The 17,320-nt window shown below is 52.2% G+C and overlaps 1 protein-coding gene across 4 annotated transcripts in view; it reads left to right on the top strand.

Annotated features, from left to right (window-relative positions):
* The window catches only part of PIK3R5 (phosphoinositide-3-kinase regulatory subunit 5), a 63,836-nt gene that overhangs the window by 37,233 nt on the left and 9,283 nt on the right, over nt 1–17,320 (top strand). For 3 of the 4 annotated variants that reach the window (XM_087867607.1, XM_087867606.1, XM_045797270.2), the window contains exons 2-5: nt 3,921–4,036; nt 5,930–6,030; nt 8,991–9,059; nt 9,832–9,970. In XM_087867607.1, coding sequence (XP_087723733.1) covers nt 3,934–4,036; nt 5,930–6,030; nt 8,991–9,059; nt 9,832–9,970 — 412 coding nt within the window. In that variant the 5' untranslated portion in view covers nt 3,921–3,933. Of the gene's footprint in view, nt 1–1,398; nt 1,534–3,920; nt 4,037–5,929; nt 6,031–8,990; nt 9,060–9,831; nt 9,971–17,320 lie in introns of all 4 variants that reach the window. The other variant, XM_045797268.2, reaches the window with a different exon arrangement.

Here is a 17,320-nt window from a genome sequence, read left to right as displayed (position 1 = left end):
CTGCAGGTACATGCTTCTCCCTCTGTGAGATGTAGGCCCTCTACCTCTGCCATTCCACAGTGTTTGAGAAATCCTCCAAGAAAAGAAGCCCCATGTGGAAAGTCCCAGGAAAGTCGGACCCAGGCAGACCTTCGACTAGTCCTACACATTTGGGAAGATGACCCTGTCTTGCTTCATGAGGTCAGGTCAACATGTGAAGAGAAGGTCTCCCTCTGTGCTCTCTGCAGTCACCCCCCGCCCCCCAAACTCCAGGCCTCCCTGTTCTGCTCAGGGTCCCCAGTAAAGGCGCACCCTTACTGGCTCAGAAGAGGAACTTGGAGATGAGGGCAAGCCCGGCTGTCGAGTATTTCAACACGACCCCACTGCGGGTGAGGGGCATTCCCATTCCCGGCAACAGCTGGAATTTCACAATAGATGCTCCTTTTAGCAAGGTGCCCGGGGAAGCCAGGCCTTGCCTGCCGAGTCTTTGAAAAAAAGGGCATCATCCTTGGGGAGGGAGGGAGTGCCACCTTTTTCCCCCTTCATCTCCGCCCCAAAGCCACTAGGGTTCTGCTGACAAGTCACAAGAAACGGCTGATGACTGACTCATCAAACGGAAATGAGTATGCCAAAGGACCAGGTGGTGAGCCACGGTGCGCTGGGTTAACCCCCAGGGCAGCTCAGCTGAGGATCCCCCCGGCTGGGCTCCCACCTCCCTTGGCTCCTAGGGCCCAGTGCCTTGGGCAAGTCCTGCCTCTCAGAGCAGCTTGGGGCAAACTCTAGATGGTGTCAGGATGCCAGGGGGGCAGGGTTACCGGAAGCTGTGCCCGTGCCCTGGGGATACCTGGCCTATCCGTGGCGAAGGCCTTGATTGTCTTCCGTGAACCACCGGGGACACTGAGGCCGGGAGATGGGAGTCTCGGGGCCTGGAGAAGGGAAGGAGTGTGGGCCAGCAGACGTTGGGGGGTGCTGTGAAGGCTGCTTATAGCAGCCCCAGGACACTGTGTGCTGACCCCTGAGGATAGGGGTGCAACAGAAGCAGAAAACGTTCATTTGCATCTTGGGTTTACAGTGGGATGCAATAGGGCAGAGTGACTCATCCCTGCCTTGTGACACAACCCAGTTGTCCCTTGCAGCAGGGACTGGGTGGAGGGGACTTTAAACCCAGTCGGTGTTGTTCAGCCCTTGCTCCAGGCTAGAGATCGCCCAGTTCAGCGAGTAGTGAGTCCTGATCCCCTCTCTGGAGTGTGGGCAGCTGGTGTAGACAGACATGGGGGGCTCAAGATTCCTAGCAGCTGGGAAGGTAGGTCTCTTAAAGCAAGATCATTTTACACCTAACTGAGTCTCCATTTTGGCGGGTGTGAACATGAGCTGGTTTTCTTTCTCTTCTGGTAACTGGCATCTTGACTATAATGACAGCGCACTGTAGCGGCCAGGACCAGACTCCCTGGGTTCATATCCTGGCTTTGCCACCTCTTCGCTGTGTGACCTTACGCAAGTCGTCTAACTTCTCTGTGCCACAGGTGACCCATCTCTCCATCCACCACAGCAAAGGTGAGCCACCCGTCAGCCTCTTGCTGCTAACTTCCCCTCACCCCGCTGGGAGCCCTCCGGGCGTCAAGTACCAGCAAAAGAGCTGCGGTCCAGCTTTTGTTGCTAGTTTCCCACCCCTCCCCCTCCCCACAAGACGCTCGCATCTCCTTACCCGGCCCTGGGCCTGCACGCAGCCCTCCCTGCTCTTCCTCTTCAGCCCTACACGGCTGCAGTGAGCCCAGAAACCAGGGTGCTGGCCGAGCAGAGTCACGTGACAACAAAATGGCAGCCTCCCCGCCGGGCAGGCGTCCAGTCTGAAGAAGGGATTCTCTTAAAGCCCCCTGCCCTTAGCTTGGGGGAGAGAAAGGAGAGCCCTCTGGAATGCTTGACAGCATGACCTCCCAGGCTTCTTGTATTGGCAGGGGGCAGGTAGGCAGCTGTGCCGGTTCTAGATGGACCCCTCCCAGGGAGCCCCCCCCCCCCCCCGAGTGACTGGCCCCCACCCCCGCCAGCTCACCGTGACTCCTTAGAATATGAGCTGGTGGGTCATTGAGCACCTTTTGTCCTCTGAGTTGGGCCTCAGCCACAGTCGGGGACTGCAGAAGTCCTTGACACGGTTATCTGCTTCTACCAGTGTTGGCTCTCCCAGCTGGGCTCCCACCCCCGGGCTGCTGCGTACCGTCTCTGGGGCTCGGCTTCCCCTTCTGTGAAACGCGGGACTTGAGGTGGGGGCAGAGGGGGGGGACAACCTCTGAGCTCCTTCCAAGAACCCACCTGGGGTGCACGGGGAGAAATCAGCCTGCGGGGCAGAGGGTCCGTGATGCCATCTGGGCCAACCATCCAGGCCCCAGACTCATCCTTTCGAAGGTGCCTGAGCTTCCAGCTCCCACTACAGGTACTGGTGGCCCTGAGTCTGGGTAGGACTGAGCTGGAGAGGGTCTTGTATTGGGGCTGCACTGGAGGCAGAAGGCTGTGGCCTCATCACAAGGGTCTGTTCCCAGTCCGCACACACCCATGGCAGGCGAAGCAGGGGCCGGGAAGCTTGCAATCTGCCCAGTCTGGCTCAATGGCAGTGGACTCATTGCCTGGCTACCCGTGCAGGAGTCCGCAGACAAAAGGCCCAAAGGTGACTGGGAAGGTTGCCCTTGAACGGCCCAGGGACATCTTTGGGCTGCCGGATGCTGCTCACGGAAACACCCAGCATGCATGGTCCTGAATCCCCAGTAAGAGGTTTTTCTGAGCTCAGTCTGCCACCTCAACAGCCAGGAGGTGGGGGACCTGGCCCTCCGTTCGAGTGTCTCTGTCCTTGGCAGGCTCATCCCTGCACCCAGACTTTTGCACATGCTGTCTCTTCTTTCTGGAATGTTCTTCCCCTCACTTCTCGCTTCCTTGTCCAGCTTCAGGGTCCCTTCGGGGAGGCTTCCCGACAACCTAGCATGGGCTCCCCATTTGGCCTGCCCTCAACACCAACTATCCTCACAGCATCACCTTCTGCGATGACCTCTTTCTTGGTCTGTTAGACTGTTCAGTGTCTGTGTCGGATGTCGGGGAGCAGAGCCCACCGGGGACATCGCTGAGGTGGGGAGACGCTGGACAGCTCACAGAGGGCTGATGTTTCCTCGGGCGTGTGGTTCCTCCCGGGCTGGGGAAGTGTGAAGATTTTCCTACGTGGGGCCCCCGCAGCCGAGGGTTCCAGTCATGCAGCTGGGTCCGCGTTCGGATTTCGCAGTTTTGCATGTCGTTTGCATGGCTCAGCTCTGAGCTCCGTGCTTCTGCTTGTGGTTTCCTGGTCCGTCCCCAGTCCCACAGAGCTGGACCGCGGCTTCCTCGGCTCCTCTCCAGCCACGGGGTCTGCCTGGAAGGGGTGAATGCGGGAAAGTGGGCGTGTGCCAAAGCCCGTGCAGGATGGCTTTTGTGTCTCGAGAGCACGCCGGGCGCACCCGCTGTGGCCTTCTTCCCAACGGTCCTCTAGGGTCGGCGCCTTGGTATGCCCATTTTGCAGAGAAAGAAACTGAGGTTGGGCAGCCTTCTCCTTGCTCGTCCCCGGGGCCTGGGGGAACACAGAAAAAGCCCCCTCCCCAAGTGATTCTGATTTTTCTCCATGAGTCCTCCTGCCCACTGGGGTCCGGCTCCTCCCGGGCACTCATGGGGACACTTGTCACTGTCCAGTGGGGCAGGCGGACAGGGGCCTTGCAGCAGCCCCGCCCCTCGCTGCCTGCATCGCTGTGCCGTTGGGCCGCAGTGACTGGAAGCTCCCCGCCTCCATGCTATGCCCTGGGCAGTGGAGCTATGGCAGGGCTGATGGAGCTGGGCCACGAGTGCCCATCGACTCTGCCGTCTGCTCCGTAGGCCATTTGCTCCCCCAGCCTGGGGCTCTCCTGGCTGACTGGTGTCTGTCCCCCGTGCAGGCGATGACTCAGGATGCAGCCAGGGGCCACGACGTGCACGGAGGACCGCATCCAGCATGCCCTGGAGCGCTGCCTGCATGGGCTCAGCCTCAGCCGCTGCTCCAGCTCCTGGTCAGGTAGGTCTGGGGGGCAGGGGTGGGGCTGGCGGGGCCCAAGAAAGCCCCAGGGGCTACGGTGAGCACTGGAGTGCTTACAGAAGCCGGCACGTTCTGGATCCAGCCCCGTGTGTGTGACTTTGCAAGCCCACGGACCTCCCGTGGGCCCGTGCTCGGCCCAGCAGCCCTCAGTATATGGCAGTCTGTCTGTCCTCCCCTGATATTTTCCTCCTCCTCCTCAGGGCTGTCTGTATCTTGTTTTCTCTGCATGTGCCAGAAGCACAGCTCCTTGAAGAAGGTATCGGTCCTGCTTAGAAAAACCTCTGATTCCAAAAGAAACAGCTAGGAATTCGTAGCTGGCTCGCCCCAGAATTCCGTTTAGTCGGTTTCTGGTTCCTTCCAGAGCCCCATTTCCTTTTTCCCTGTAGGACAAGGGGGAATCTCATCCGAGCTTTAGGGAGCAGGAGGCTTCCATGTTACCTGTTTCCCAGGACTGAGAGACGGGCTTATCTGTAGTCTGGGGCAGTTGTACCCCTGAAGACTGATGCCTACTTGTAATAATTTCTAGTACTTCTAAGACTGTTCACATCCCATATCTCACTTGTCTCTCTAACTACCCCATGAGATAGTGGCCACTGCTCCTTGAACATACCTGGTCCCTTCCCTGGTTTCTTCCTACCTCAGGACCTTTGCACTTGCTGCCTGGAACTGTTCCCTCCCCTACCTCAGGACCTTTGCACTTGCTGCCTGGAACTCTTCCCTCAGAATGTCAGGTAGCTGGCTTCTTCTTCTCATCCAGGTCTCAGCCCAAGTGTCCCCTCCTCTGAGAGGCTTTCCTTGGTCTTTGGCATTAAACAGATCTGGATTAAAACTGCCTCTCACCGGCTGCTATCACCTCAGGCAAGTTGCTTAACCTCTCAGGACCCCAACTGCCTGGTCCATAAAGTGAGAGTAGCGACAACAGAAGCCACTTCCTAAAGGGAGGATGGGAGGCTCAGTGGACCAGAGTGTATGCAAGAGACTAGCACCTTATCGGCACACAGTAGGTGGTCAGTAAATGGTAGTTTGCTTCCTACCTAAGGTGTGACGGAGCCAAAGCATATAGAATGGGAGTGGGGGAGTGAAAGAAGTAAGGTAAAGAAGACAAAAATATCTGACTTTGGCCAATTTTACAAAATCCTGTGTCCACATGAAAACGCTATTAGGGTCTCCCCAACCTTGGAAGGAGCCCGTGCACCAGAAGGCACCGGAGATCAAGCTCCGTGAAACTCATGGATGGTTCCTCCCTCGCCCTGCTCTGACCTCCACTATGCACACAGACACGCACGCGCGCAGGGGCCCCCATGACCACCCCTTTAATTTCTAGGGGTTTACCCTTGCTGACTGCAGGGGAAACAGAGACCGATACAGTAAGGAGGTGTGGGGAAGTTACAGAATGACAAGGTGCCCACTCTGGCTTTCAGAAGATAAGGGGATGTAGCTTCCCCCTTCCTGGGCTCCCCTGCCAAGCAGTCCTGGGAAGCCCCCTGGCCATCAGAGCCTCGCTCTTGCTTCCGGCGGTGGAGCTTGCCGCGGCTCCTCTTCTCCTTGTTCCAGAACCCTCTGCTTCTGCCCTCCTTCCCTGCCCCTTGCAGATTCCAGCACCCCCTGCAGGAAACCGGGGCAGGGAGGCTGTGGAAGAATGGCAGCTTTCCAGGGGCAAGAGCCGCAGCATCGTGGCCTATAGGGGATCCCGGCTGGCCTCTGTGTCTCTTGCAGGACGAAGACACTTGTCTCGGTGAGGCGTGACAGAGTTGACTGTCGATCCAGCGTTTTCTCAGACTTAGCCAGGCGTGCCCCCGTGCAGTGCCCCCCCGGGGATTCCCACTGCTCTCCAGACCTAAGCTGAACTCTTGCCTCTCTCTGCCTTTCCAGCTGGCCTGTGTCTGAACTGCTGGAGCCTGCAAGAGCTGGTCAGCAGGGACCCGGGCCACTTCCTCATCCTCCTGGAGCAGATCCTGCAGAAAACCCGAGAGGTGAGTGCTGGCCGGGCATCAGAGACGCAGGGGGAACGGTCCCCACGGAGTATCGGCTCTGGGGGGCTTGGCAAAGGCACCGGGAACCCCCGACTTTTCTGCATTGAGGTTTTCTGGGAAGGGCTTGTGGTCCTTTCAGTAACAAGGTGAGGATTTGTGAGATTCATGACCTGGGGTTCTGAGTTCGAGCTGCTTTTTAAAATTTTTTTATTATTTTTTATTTTTGAGAGAGAGAGAGTGTGTGTGTGGGCAAATACAAGCAGGTTAGGGGCAGAGGGAGAGGAAGAAAGAGAATCTTAAGCAGGCTCCAGGCACGAGCCTGAGGCAGGGCTTGATCTCACCACACTGAGATCGTGACCTGAGCTGAAATCAAGAGTCGGTCGCACTACCAACCGAGCCACCCAGGTGCCCCATTTCAGCTGTTTCTTAAGACAGACATTGCTTGGGGGGCCTGGGTGGCTCAGATGGTTAAGCGTCTGCTTCGGCTCAGGTGATGATCCCAGGGTCCTGGGATCAAGCCCTGAGTTGGGCTCCCTGTTCGGTGGGGAGCTGCTTCTCCCGCTCCCTCTGCTCTTCCTCCTGCTTGTGTTCTCTTGCTCTCTCTGTCAAATAAATAAATAAAATCTTAAAAAAAAAAAAAGACAGACATTGCTTGTGAGTCCAGGTATTGACTAGAAAGGAGGGAGGAAGCTCCCCTGACTTCCTTTCCATGAAAAGATGCCTGAAAGTACACGCAGAAGAGAAAACTGATTAAACGGCGAGACCCTGTCTAACAGCAGGTCCATAATAAATAGGCTTTTATGACTAAGAAGAGGGGTGTGTTTAAGGCTCAGCTGGGCTGGGCTTCCAGAACAGCTAGGAGTCCCTAAAGAGGATCCTGTCTCTTTTATGAAGAATTCTCTTCTTAAGTGTTTTTTTTGTTTTGTTTCGTTTTCCTTTTTTTAAATACATGACTGAGTTGGAAGACATACGACTTTCTCAGCCGTCCCCGGAAAGTCTTGGTTTATCAAGACACCCAAGGTCCCAGCTCTGGCACCACCATTTACCTGGTGCTGTTAAACCCTGATCACAAGCAGACCAACTGAGAAGAGCTAAACCACCTTTGGGGTATTTAACTTATAAACGCAACCCTCAACTGCCGTGTAAAACCGGGGAGGGTTTGCAGAAGGGCCGGAGCAGCGGGTGTGTCAGACACATGGTTCAGGGTAAAGAGAAGGAGAATTCTCAGTTTGAGCCGGCAGAGCGCAACACAGATGGTGGGGCTTTCTCTGCTCCTTCAACGCCCACGAGTTCCAGAAGGGGCTGAGACCTTGAGCGCGTTGACCGGAGAATTCTAAGTCACGTGTGTATGTAGGGTGGCGGGTGGGTCAAAGAGTTGATGTACCAAAGAATATGTAGACCTTGGAAACAAATATGTAAAAAACGTTGCCTCGGTGACAATAAAACAAATGCAAATTAAAACCATAATGAGACAGTCTTTGCCTAGCAAATTAGCAAAAAAATTATAACGAGCAATGCAGGGTAGGGTAGAGTGAAACCCGTGCTTTCGTACGTACGGCGTATTAGAATTGGCACAGTCCTTCTGGAAAGCAACTTGGGAATGCCCTTCAAAGATCAGAAATACGTTTATAGTCTTTGATCCGTTGATCCGACTTTTTGAACTCAAACCTAGAGAAACAGTCCAAATTATAGAAAAAAGTAACGTGCACAAAGTAATGTGCATTGCAGAAGGATTTAAAACAGCAAGAAGATAATCTCCAATGTCCAAAATGAAGCTAATAAACGCTGGAGGTCTAGCAGAAGAAATATTATGCAGGTAATAAAAAGATGGGCGTTACCCAAAGGCATAAACAAATTTTAAGGTACAAAAAAAAATTGCATTAAGATTTATTAAATGGTTTAGTGAAAATCGACTAACCATTTGGAAAAATTCGGAGTGAGTTTCTTAGCACATACCATACAGCAGATGGAATTCTAAGTGGATTAAAGATTTACATTTAAGAAACCGAAGCTTCAGAGAAAAGAACAAAAAATATATGTGAATATTTACATGCTGCTTGCATGCCTAAGCAAAAATCCACAAGGAAAAAAACTGAGCACTTCTAATATTGGGACATCAAGAAAAAAATCTATAAAATCAGAAAACACACAACAGGGGCGCGTGGGCAGTCAGTTAAATGTCTGCCTTCTGCTCAGGTCATGATCCCAGGGTCCTGGCATCGAGCCCTGCCTCGGGCTCCCTGCTCAGTGGGGAGCCTGCTTCTCCCTCTCGCACTCCCCCTGCTTGTGTTCCCTCTCTCGCTGGCTGTCTCTGTCAAACAAATAAATAAAATCTTTAAAAAAAGAAAAAGGAAATGCATAACTAGGAGCGGAGCGGGGGAGGTGGTCTTAGGGATGACGTAGCAAAACAGAAATTCATTTGTTTTTTTGTTTTTTTGGGTTTTTTTAAAGATTTTATTTATTTATTTGACACAGAAAGAGACAGCCAGCGAGAGAGGGAACACAAGCAGGGGGAGCAGGAGAGGAAGAAGCAGGCTCCCAGAGGAGGAGCCTGATGTGGGGCTCGATCCCAGGACCCAGGGATCACGCCCTGAGCCGAAGGCAGCCGCCCAACGACTGAGCCACCCAGGCGCCTCCAAAAATTCATTTCTAATAATAATAATAGGTAAAAAGCACGAGGAGTAGAAATATACACACTATGATTTACATGTTTGCAGAGGAAAGTACATAGAGAAAAATGGTGTTAGGAGAATCGTCGCGACATTAGCTGTGGTTGCATTTGGAGGGGGGATATTGTGAGTACTTTTTTTTTTTTTTTAACTTGTATTTCCCAAATTTTTGTCTTTTGGTTACATTACTTTTCCTGTAAGAAAGAAAGAAAAGAAAGGACAGGACGAGAAAGCACTGCTCTGTTCTGCACCTGTGATGACCCTCATGTTCCTCTTCTGTCCCGTCCGCAGGTCCAGGAGAAGGGCACCTATGACCTTCTCGCCCCCCTGGCCCTGCTCTTCTACTCCACTGTCCTCTGTGTAAGTTCCAGCACCAGCCGGCTGGGGAGGCGGGAGGGGCGAGGGAGGGACGGCCTCACAGCTCCAGAGACAACACAGAGAGGAAAGCTGTCAAGTGGGGACCTTGAAATGGGTGTCAACCCTCTGATGGCTTCTGAGCGGCCACCGTGAGAGGCTTCTAGAACTCCATGCAGACGCCGTGGTGTCTGGAACGTCTGCACTCCCGTGGAGGGCCTGCTGCCATCCACAGCCTGTTCACGAGCCGAGACGCAGATGCTGCTGGGAGATTTTCGGTCCACCCCATTCTGTACCCCAGTAGTCAGTTCACCTGGTGTGAGCATCCTGTCTTCACCAGACCGGTGGCATCAGATCACCGCACATACGTGGGAGCCAATCCATTTCCAAGCATAAACTTTTGCTTCAAATGGGGATATGTAAATACAGGTGGTTCAGGCATTGAAGACCGTTCCCCCAAATGAGTGGCAGCAGTGGCACCATTAGGCTGACTTCCCGGGTGACAGCTCTTCAGAGAGGTGCTGTCATGTATTGGGCATTATGTATGGTGAAAACGTGGCCCTTACGGTAGAGGGGCCCCCGGGTGCCATATTGCCCATCCGTAACTCACTCCTGGTGAGTAACTTCCGGTTCTTTCTGACCTTGTCCCACGATGTACTGCTGCCAGGAACAGAGTGCCTTCTGTGGAACATTCCAGAAAGGAGCAGGGTCTGTTCTAGAATATCAGTGAGCTTTCTCTCACCCAGATCTCTCTGCTTGCTGCTCCCTTTCCATCCAGACGCCACACTTCCCACCCGATTCGGATCTCCTTCTGAAAGCAGCCAGAACCTACCACCGGTTCCTCACCTGGCCTGTTCCCTACTGCAGCATCTACCAGGAGCTGCTCACCTTCATCGATGCTGAACTCAAGGCCCCAGGTGAGTGTTGGCGTGGCAGGTGCATGGGGCCTTCATGGCACACACAGCGTCTGATGGCTGACAGCAGTGCGCACAGGCGGTAACTCAAGGAGGAATTCTTAGGGGACGCTGAGCAGGGCTTCAAGGCAAGGAGACCCCACTACATGGTCTGTGCTTGTGCTCTGGCTTGCCAGAGGGTCTCCGAGACTGCCCAGGTCAGACAGAGAGGCCCCCACAATACTGACAAGAGGCCCTTGCTTGTCCTCTTTGCCTCAGGAGCAAATAGGGAAATGCATGTGTGGATCGATTCAGTTCTGGTCAGGGGAGTGACCTTCTCTAGGAATGGACAGGTTGATGGGCGCCATGACAGTTGTGGACAAGGGCTTGGGGCCAAGTTTCCACACGTGGGGTCTGAAGAGGAGGAATTCTTGAAAAATCGCAGTGCTCGAATAAACACGAAAATGAGGTCCTAGCAAACTGTTCTAGAGCAAGAGAAAACCTAAGCAGGTAAGATTTACTGCCAGGTGGCCTGATAGAGTAATTCATCAAGGTCAGTAGCTCAAAGGAATAATGTCATGTAAACATTCTGATAGGTGCTCCTAACATATTTGATAAAATTCAACATCCATTCCTAATATTCAAAACCCCTCTAATCTATGGAAACTATTAACACCTGGAAGGATTCTTAAGGAGGTAACAGCCCACAGTGAAATGCTAGACGCATTTCCATTTAAGTCAATAACCTTCCTCTTTGTGCTTATACCTATTTTGCCTATGCAAAAAGGCAAAAATAAAGAATATTTCTTTTTCTGGAGAAGGTAACATTTTAATTATGCACAGATCGAACAGTTGCTTGTCTGTCAAGACTAAGAGAGTCACCCAAAGAACTGACAGAACTAGCAAACAAGTAGCTAATGGCATTAACCAGTAAGAGAACATAGTGAGGGGGAGAAAAATTATAATAGCAACTAAATATATAAAAAAAGTACGAGAGATGTGAGTTACCTACATAGAGAAACAAACTTAGCTGAAGGACAAGTAACTTAGGAGACGTGTTGGCAGGAATCAAAATTGTAATAGCCGCAGGTGTTATGGAAATAAATACAACTGTGATAAAAAAAAAATACCAACCATATCTTTTTAAAATTTACCCAAATAGATAAAGTCTATCTGAAAGAATACATGCTCTCCGGTAGCATTTCCGTATGTATTTATCATGTATGTATTGATGGATTCTTACAGTAGAAGAATGGGGTATTTCCCATACTAGGTCTTTGAAGGTTGTAACTCTAACTATAAGGCTATGGGTATTAAAATCATGCACTGTTGGTATAAGAAGAGATAAGACAATGGAACAACATAGAATGGCTAGAAACTGGCTAAATATATACAGACTTGTTATATGACAAAGTGGCATCCTGAAACCAGCGATGAATCAAATCGGTCATTTGATAAATGGTATCAGGACCGTTGACAGACCATTAAAACTGAGTTACAGTTCTAGCACACACACACACACACACAAAATTAAGAGTTCTATCTCAAACATAAAATAAAATTTCAGCTAGATTAAAAGCTGAAGTGTGGAAAACGAGACCATGAATGTAATAGAAGAAAAGTCGGTTACATGAACCACCTAGAGTGGAGAAGAGATACCAAACAGCACCCCCCAGGCAAACATGATAAAAGATAAGGCTGACAGATTTGACAGCGTAAAATATAAAGGTTTTATGTAGCTATTCGATCAGTAAAGATGTAGATACAGAGTTACTGAGGGCAAAAGATGTCCAGTCACGTGTTGAGTTAAAAAGCAATTCCCCCAAATACTATGTATATTATAATCTCATTTTTGGGGTTTTTTTCTTTTAAATTTATATATGTATCAGACCCTGTTCAATGCCCACAGCATTTAGTTCTCATCATACACACTGAACACACACAGGACAGGAATACCAAATCTTATTCCCCCACAATTCCTGGAACCCTCGAGAGCTCAGGACTGAACCTTTGTGTGTGAATTCCTTTGCAGGGATTCCTGATTTCCTTCCCCAGTCATCTGATTTGTCTGCCCCTAACCAATCAGCTGAGCTGTCTCCTCGCAGCCAATCAGCTGAGCTGTCTCCTCAGCCAATCAGCTGAACTGACTTCCCCCAAACAGTCGGCCTAGCTCTCTCCTCCCAGCCATCAGCATATTTGTCTCCTCCCAGCCAATCCATGGATCTGTCTTCTCCCAACCAATCAGCTTATCTGTCTCCTGCCAACCAATCCGCTGATCTGTCTGCCCAACCAATCAGCCGTCTGCGGTTACAAAGGCGCAGAGCCGGCACAGGTTAGGGTTGGCTGGCCCCAAAGCCCAGCTGTTCCTGGGACCTCGCTGCGTGGTAGAGACTTGGGTGGAGGAATTTAGAAACCAGGGAGGCCCTGCGGAGAAGGTGCTGGACGAGGAGGGGTGCTTAGGCATGTGATGAATAGACAGTTTGCCAGTCTAACTTTGCAAGGCACCCTAAGTGAACAAGCCAGTTCAGGGTTAATCTCTTCCATTCCCTTCCTTCCTCCAATTGCTCCCCGAAACCAACAGATCAGCATCGCGTCTGGGCTTCTTGATGGTGACAGAATTCCTTTAACAAGAAGACGAAGGTTTTCTTCCCTTCTATAATGTAGATGGAAAGGATTCAAACTGCAAATGTCTTGGCAGGGCCTTCAGTGGATAATCAAAGATCTAAGTGATTCTTTTTTCCTTTGAAATGGGTACGGGAGATGTAGGGCTAGGGGAGGCCGTCACCTGCACGCAGGGACACGGCTTCTCAATGTCAGGTAGAACCAGCTGGCTCTTCTCCACTGAATGCACGCAATGCCTGGAGATATTGGGGGGGGGCAGCTGAGCAGGGACTCTCTTCTGGGCAGCCCAGTGAGCAGGTGTGGCATGGAGGGCAGGCTGTGGAGGGTGAGGGCCTGACACTGGGATGGCGGGGTTCTAACAGAGCAGCAGTGGGAGCTGGAGATGGGATGAGGGTTCTTGGACTCAGAGCAGAGGACCCCAGGAAGCCCGGTCACTCCCTGCTGGGCGCCTTCCCCCTTGACATTGCCTGGGGGACCGTATGATGCCTCAGATGTCCCAGTGATGGGGGAGAAGGCCAGCGCTTGTGTGGAGAGGGCGGCGCTGGCCAGGCTGCCTGTGCTAGGAACGCGTCCTCTTCCAGGGAAAGCAGAACCGAAATAGGGAATCGTGGACTCTTTCACACGTCAGAGTCATTTTCAAGCAGTTAAAAAAGCCCTAACATGTACAAACACGTAGCCAGCCTTCATCAAAGACACCAAGCTCATTACGGAGGGAACCCGCAAGATGGCAGAGCTGGGTTGAAGGGGGGTATGAGAGCCTGAAAGAAGTTTCTCGATAAACCAGAGTAAGATTGCAGAATTAGATACGAAATTAGTTACTATCGTAGAGGGAGATAACGCCATAAACTGTGGGGTGCGCTTTTCTACCGAACAAAAATCTATTCAATCGTCTCACACTCGTGGGTTCCCCTCTCCCTTCACAGAACCTCAGCCCTCGTCAGTGGCGACTAGTAAATTAAACTAAATTACCCTCTCCTACGTGATCCCAAAGTGGCCTTGTTGAGAGGGCCGTAGCGAGCTTTTGTTACGGCACGTGCGAATATTTTTGCCTTCTTGCACAGTGTCCCCGTCCCCAGTTCTCCCTGCTGAGGAAGGCAGCGGGGCGGAGGCTGGAATGGAGGCCATGGACTGAACTCTCAGAGGAGAAGCCGAGGCTGAATCACATAGTGGTTACCAGTACTTGGTATGGGGCCATGGTGGCAGACAGTTATTTAACTTATAGGAGCTTTTGTTCCTCATCTGTAAAATGGGAGTATAATAATGCCTCGCTCTTGGAGCACTGTGAACGCTGACGCTGGCCTCCGTGGCTCTCACGTTGCTGATGGATGGGGCAGTGGTAGTCAAAGAGACAGGTCCTAGCAAGGGCCCTCCACCCATGGAGCCTTAGGGAGCCGGTTGCCATGGCAACGAGTGAAACAGTTTATCCTGCTTTGATGTGGCCGGGTGGGCAGAGGAAGTGGGCAGGTTATCAAGCGTTCGGGCCTCCCCCTTCTTCCTGACTCCACCCCAGTAGGGTGGCCCACCACCTCTCGTCTGGGGGTGGCAGGAAGCCTCCCGTCGGTGCTGCCAGCTCCCGCCCACCACAACCCTCTCGCTTCAGCCCACATGTTTGTTGGGTATTTACTCCAAGCCCCCGCCCGGCTGTGTAGACCACAGTACTTGCCTGCAGAGAATGTATCCGTAATCGTGAGGGACGACAGCGGGCACCATCCGTGAGTCGCGGGACAGTTTCCAAAGCACACACTGATGGCACCTCCCCCAGACCACGGCCCTGTGGAGCAGAAGGAAAAGCAACATTCTTCCCATTTCACACATGAGAAAACCGAGACTCAGAGAAGTTCAATGTGTCTTGCCCGCGCTAGGAAGTCAGGTGTGAGAGAAGGAACACGGGCCTTGGTATACCTCTGCTTAGTCACTTCCTAGCCGATGACCTCGGACAGGTTACATAAGCTCCCTGTGACAAGTAGGGCTGGAATTGCTGGTGAGGACGACGATGATGATGCTTGCCTCCCCCATGAGCTTCCCATGCGCTGGCCACTGCTAAGGGTTGGTCTCCTCCGTCCTCAGAACACCCCCTTGGGTATGTAGTTTATTCCCATCTTCCAGAGGGTGAACCCGAAGGCTGGGCGGGTAAGTAGCTTACTGGCGCTCACAGAGCTGACAAGAGCTCCACCCCTTGATCCTATGTCTGTTTGATTCCCAAAAGCCATATCCTTTGACTCCAGAAACCTATTCTCACATTTGCATAAAGCTCTTTCTGCCAAGAGGCAGAGGCCAGGAGTTGTGTGTGACGGGAAAACCCCGGGCTGTCCCAGCTGCCGTTTTGTAAGCACGTTCCTCCCTGGGCAATCTCGGCCGCTTTTCCTTTCACTTGGTGCCTTCAACCCTTTGACCTTCAGGTGCAAACCTGGATTCTGTCACTTTGGCCCATCAGCTGGTGGCAAGTGAATTCTGAATATTCTTCAGTGGCCATAAGGTTGTCTTGGGACATTACTGACCAGAGACATTTGCATTTCATACTTTTTTTGGTGTCGGATTATGGAATAAAAGGTGTAGATCCCTTGAAGGAAAGTCAAATATCATTGACTAGCAGATGGGGGTTTTCCTCCAAGAACGCTCCCACACCAAATGCGTAGGTCTCCCCCACCTCAAACAAACATGAATTCTCCAGCTCTCCAGACACCAGTTGAGTGTCCCAAGACCCAGTTCAGTTCTGACCCCAACTGCCCGGAGTTAACGCAGACCCCGCGGGTTAAGAGCTCGGTCCCGTAGACTACCCCCATTTCAGATGCCGGTTGTGGGTCTCACTTTGATAAGAACCCAAAGTGAGGGACGCAGGTAGCAGGAGAAAGCATTATAATTGAAATTATAATTGACCAAAAGTGGTCTGTCAAAAAAAAAATACAGAGAACATTTAAAAATTTGAGTATTGGATGGCACAACATCAATGAAAGAGATTTTTATGATTGAAAAACAGTAGTTAGGAGGGACGCAACACCACTTCTCTGGTGTTCCTGTCAAAGATTCTTGCCTCACTCCAATCCTGGGATGACAGGAGACATCCCAAATCGAGGGACAATCTGTTGTAGCCAGTCAGGACTCTTGGGTCAAGATCACGGAAGACCGGGACAGACTGAGGAAGTGTTACAGGCGGAAGAGGCTAAGGAGAAATAAGTCCATGCAATGTGGGACCCTGGATAGGATCCTGGAACTGAAAGAGGACATTACGACCACATATGTATGTATTGTATCACGGAGTCACAGGGGGAGATGTAGGGAAAGGAGTGGGGAGCTGCTGTTCCAGAAATCACAGGGTGGGATGAGTCAGAAGTAAGCGGGCTGCCCATAACAGAAACCCCAGTATAACACTGGTGGAAACTCATAGGGGTTTATTTTTTTCCTTATATTAAAAAAGAAAATTCCAGTGGAAGGCAGTCCAGGGTTGGCACAGGGGTCCCACAAACATTCTAGACCAGGCTTCTGCTTTCTTTCTGCTCCACCATCCTTAGCAGGATACATTGTCCTCAATGCCACTTGGTGATCTAATGGCTGCAGGAGCTCCGGCCATCATGGCCCTATTCCAGTTAACAGAAAGGAGGAAAGTGGGGGTTGCAGAAAGGGGTCTTCCAGAAGCCCCACCCAATACCTGCAAGGAAGGTTGAGAAATGTGACCTATCACCCAGTGCCCAGGGCTCCTTTGGTAAAGAAGGGGGATGGGTGTGTTGGGTGGATGGGCAGAGCGGGACCGGTCCTGTCGCGGTGACCGTGGGCAGAGCAGTGAAGGAGCGGGGGTGGCAAGGTCTCGCTTCACTCCCCCCAGGCCTGGTGGCTCTGCAGAGCTGGAGGCCATCCCATGGGCAGAAGGGTCAGGAGAAGACTGGGTGAGCGAAGTCTGCACCACAGTATTTCACTAGCGGGAAGGGGAGCTTGTCTCTGTCATGCACGTGAGTGGCCACCAGGTGGCGTCCCAGGTCCTGGTAGCGGTCGCCAGTTTCGGGGACTTTCCTATCAAAATAGACATAACATTAACTTCTAAATGTGTGACATTTACATAAGAGAAACATCAAGCAAAAGGCCCCCAAATCAAAGCAATGAGGTCCTAAATGAGAACAGCATAACCTGGTTTTGTGGGGGTTTTTTGTTTGTTTTTTGGGTTTTTTTTTTGCCATTGACCGAACAAAAATTATGGCGTTTCTGTTTGCTGCTGTCTCTGACCCCAGTTTGTCAGTCGTGGCTTTGCCCTTATCAGAGGTGATCGCCTTCCTGCTCCCAACTCACAGCCATTCCAGGGCAGCCTTGCCTCCCGACAGGGACCCCTGCCTGCCCCCAAATCCCAGCCCCTGCTTCTGCTGCCCTTGTCTGTGAAGAGGGCCAGGTGTTGTTTAATCTCACTGTGGTGGGCGCACAACTGAATCCTTACTATGGACAGTCTGTTTTCCAGCCACAGACCTGGGTCAGGTTGCAGGAGCAAGGGAGAGACTTTTGGCTGGTTTGGTTTCTTCAAGGCTGGAGAAAAAGGCTGAGGGGGGGTGACCTGGGGACAGAGGCAGGGCTCAACCTCGGAGGGACAGCAGCAGGGAGGCTGAGCTGCCCCGAGAGCCCGTGGGAAGCCGGGCAGAGGCACCCTCGGGGGAGCCCCTGGGCCTCGAGAGGGCCAGGGACCTCCTGGGCAGCCTCAGGCCGGCCGCCTCAAAGCCTCAGGTGCTGCACCCATTGTCTTTGGGGAGCGGAGCTGCATGGGGCCTGAGCCTC

Source organism: Ursus americanus, chromosome 14, assembly GCF_024610735.1.
Source record: "Ursus americanus isolate L20-20 chromosome 14, mUrsAme1.1.p, whole genome shotgun sequence".
NCBI classification, from domain to species: domain Eukaryota; kingdom Metazoa; phylum Chordata; class Mammalia; order Carnivora; family Ursidae; genus Ursus; species Ursus americanus.
Note: the sequence above shows the minus strand (reverse complement) of the source record. Positions and strands in the feature narration are given on the sequence as shown.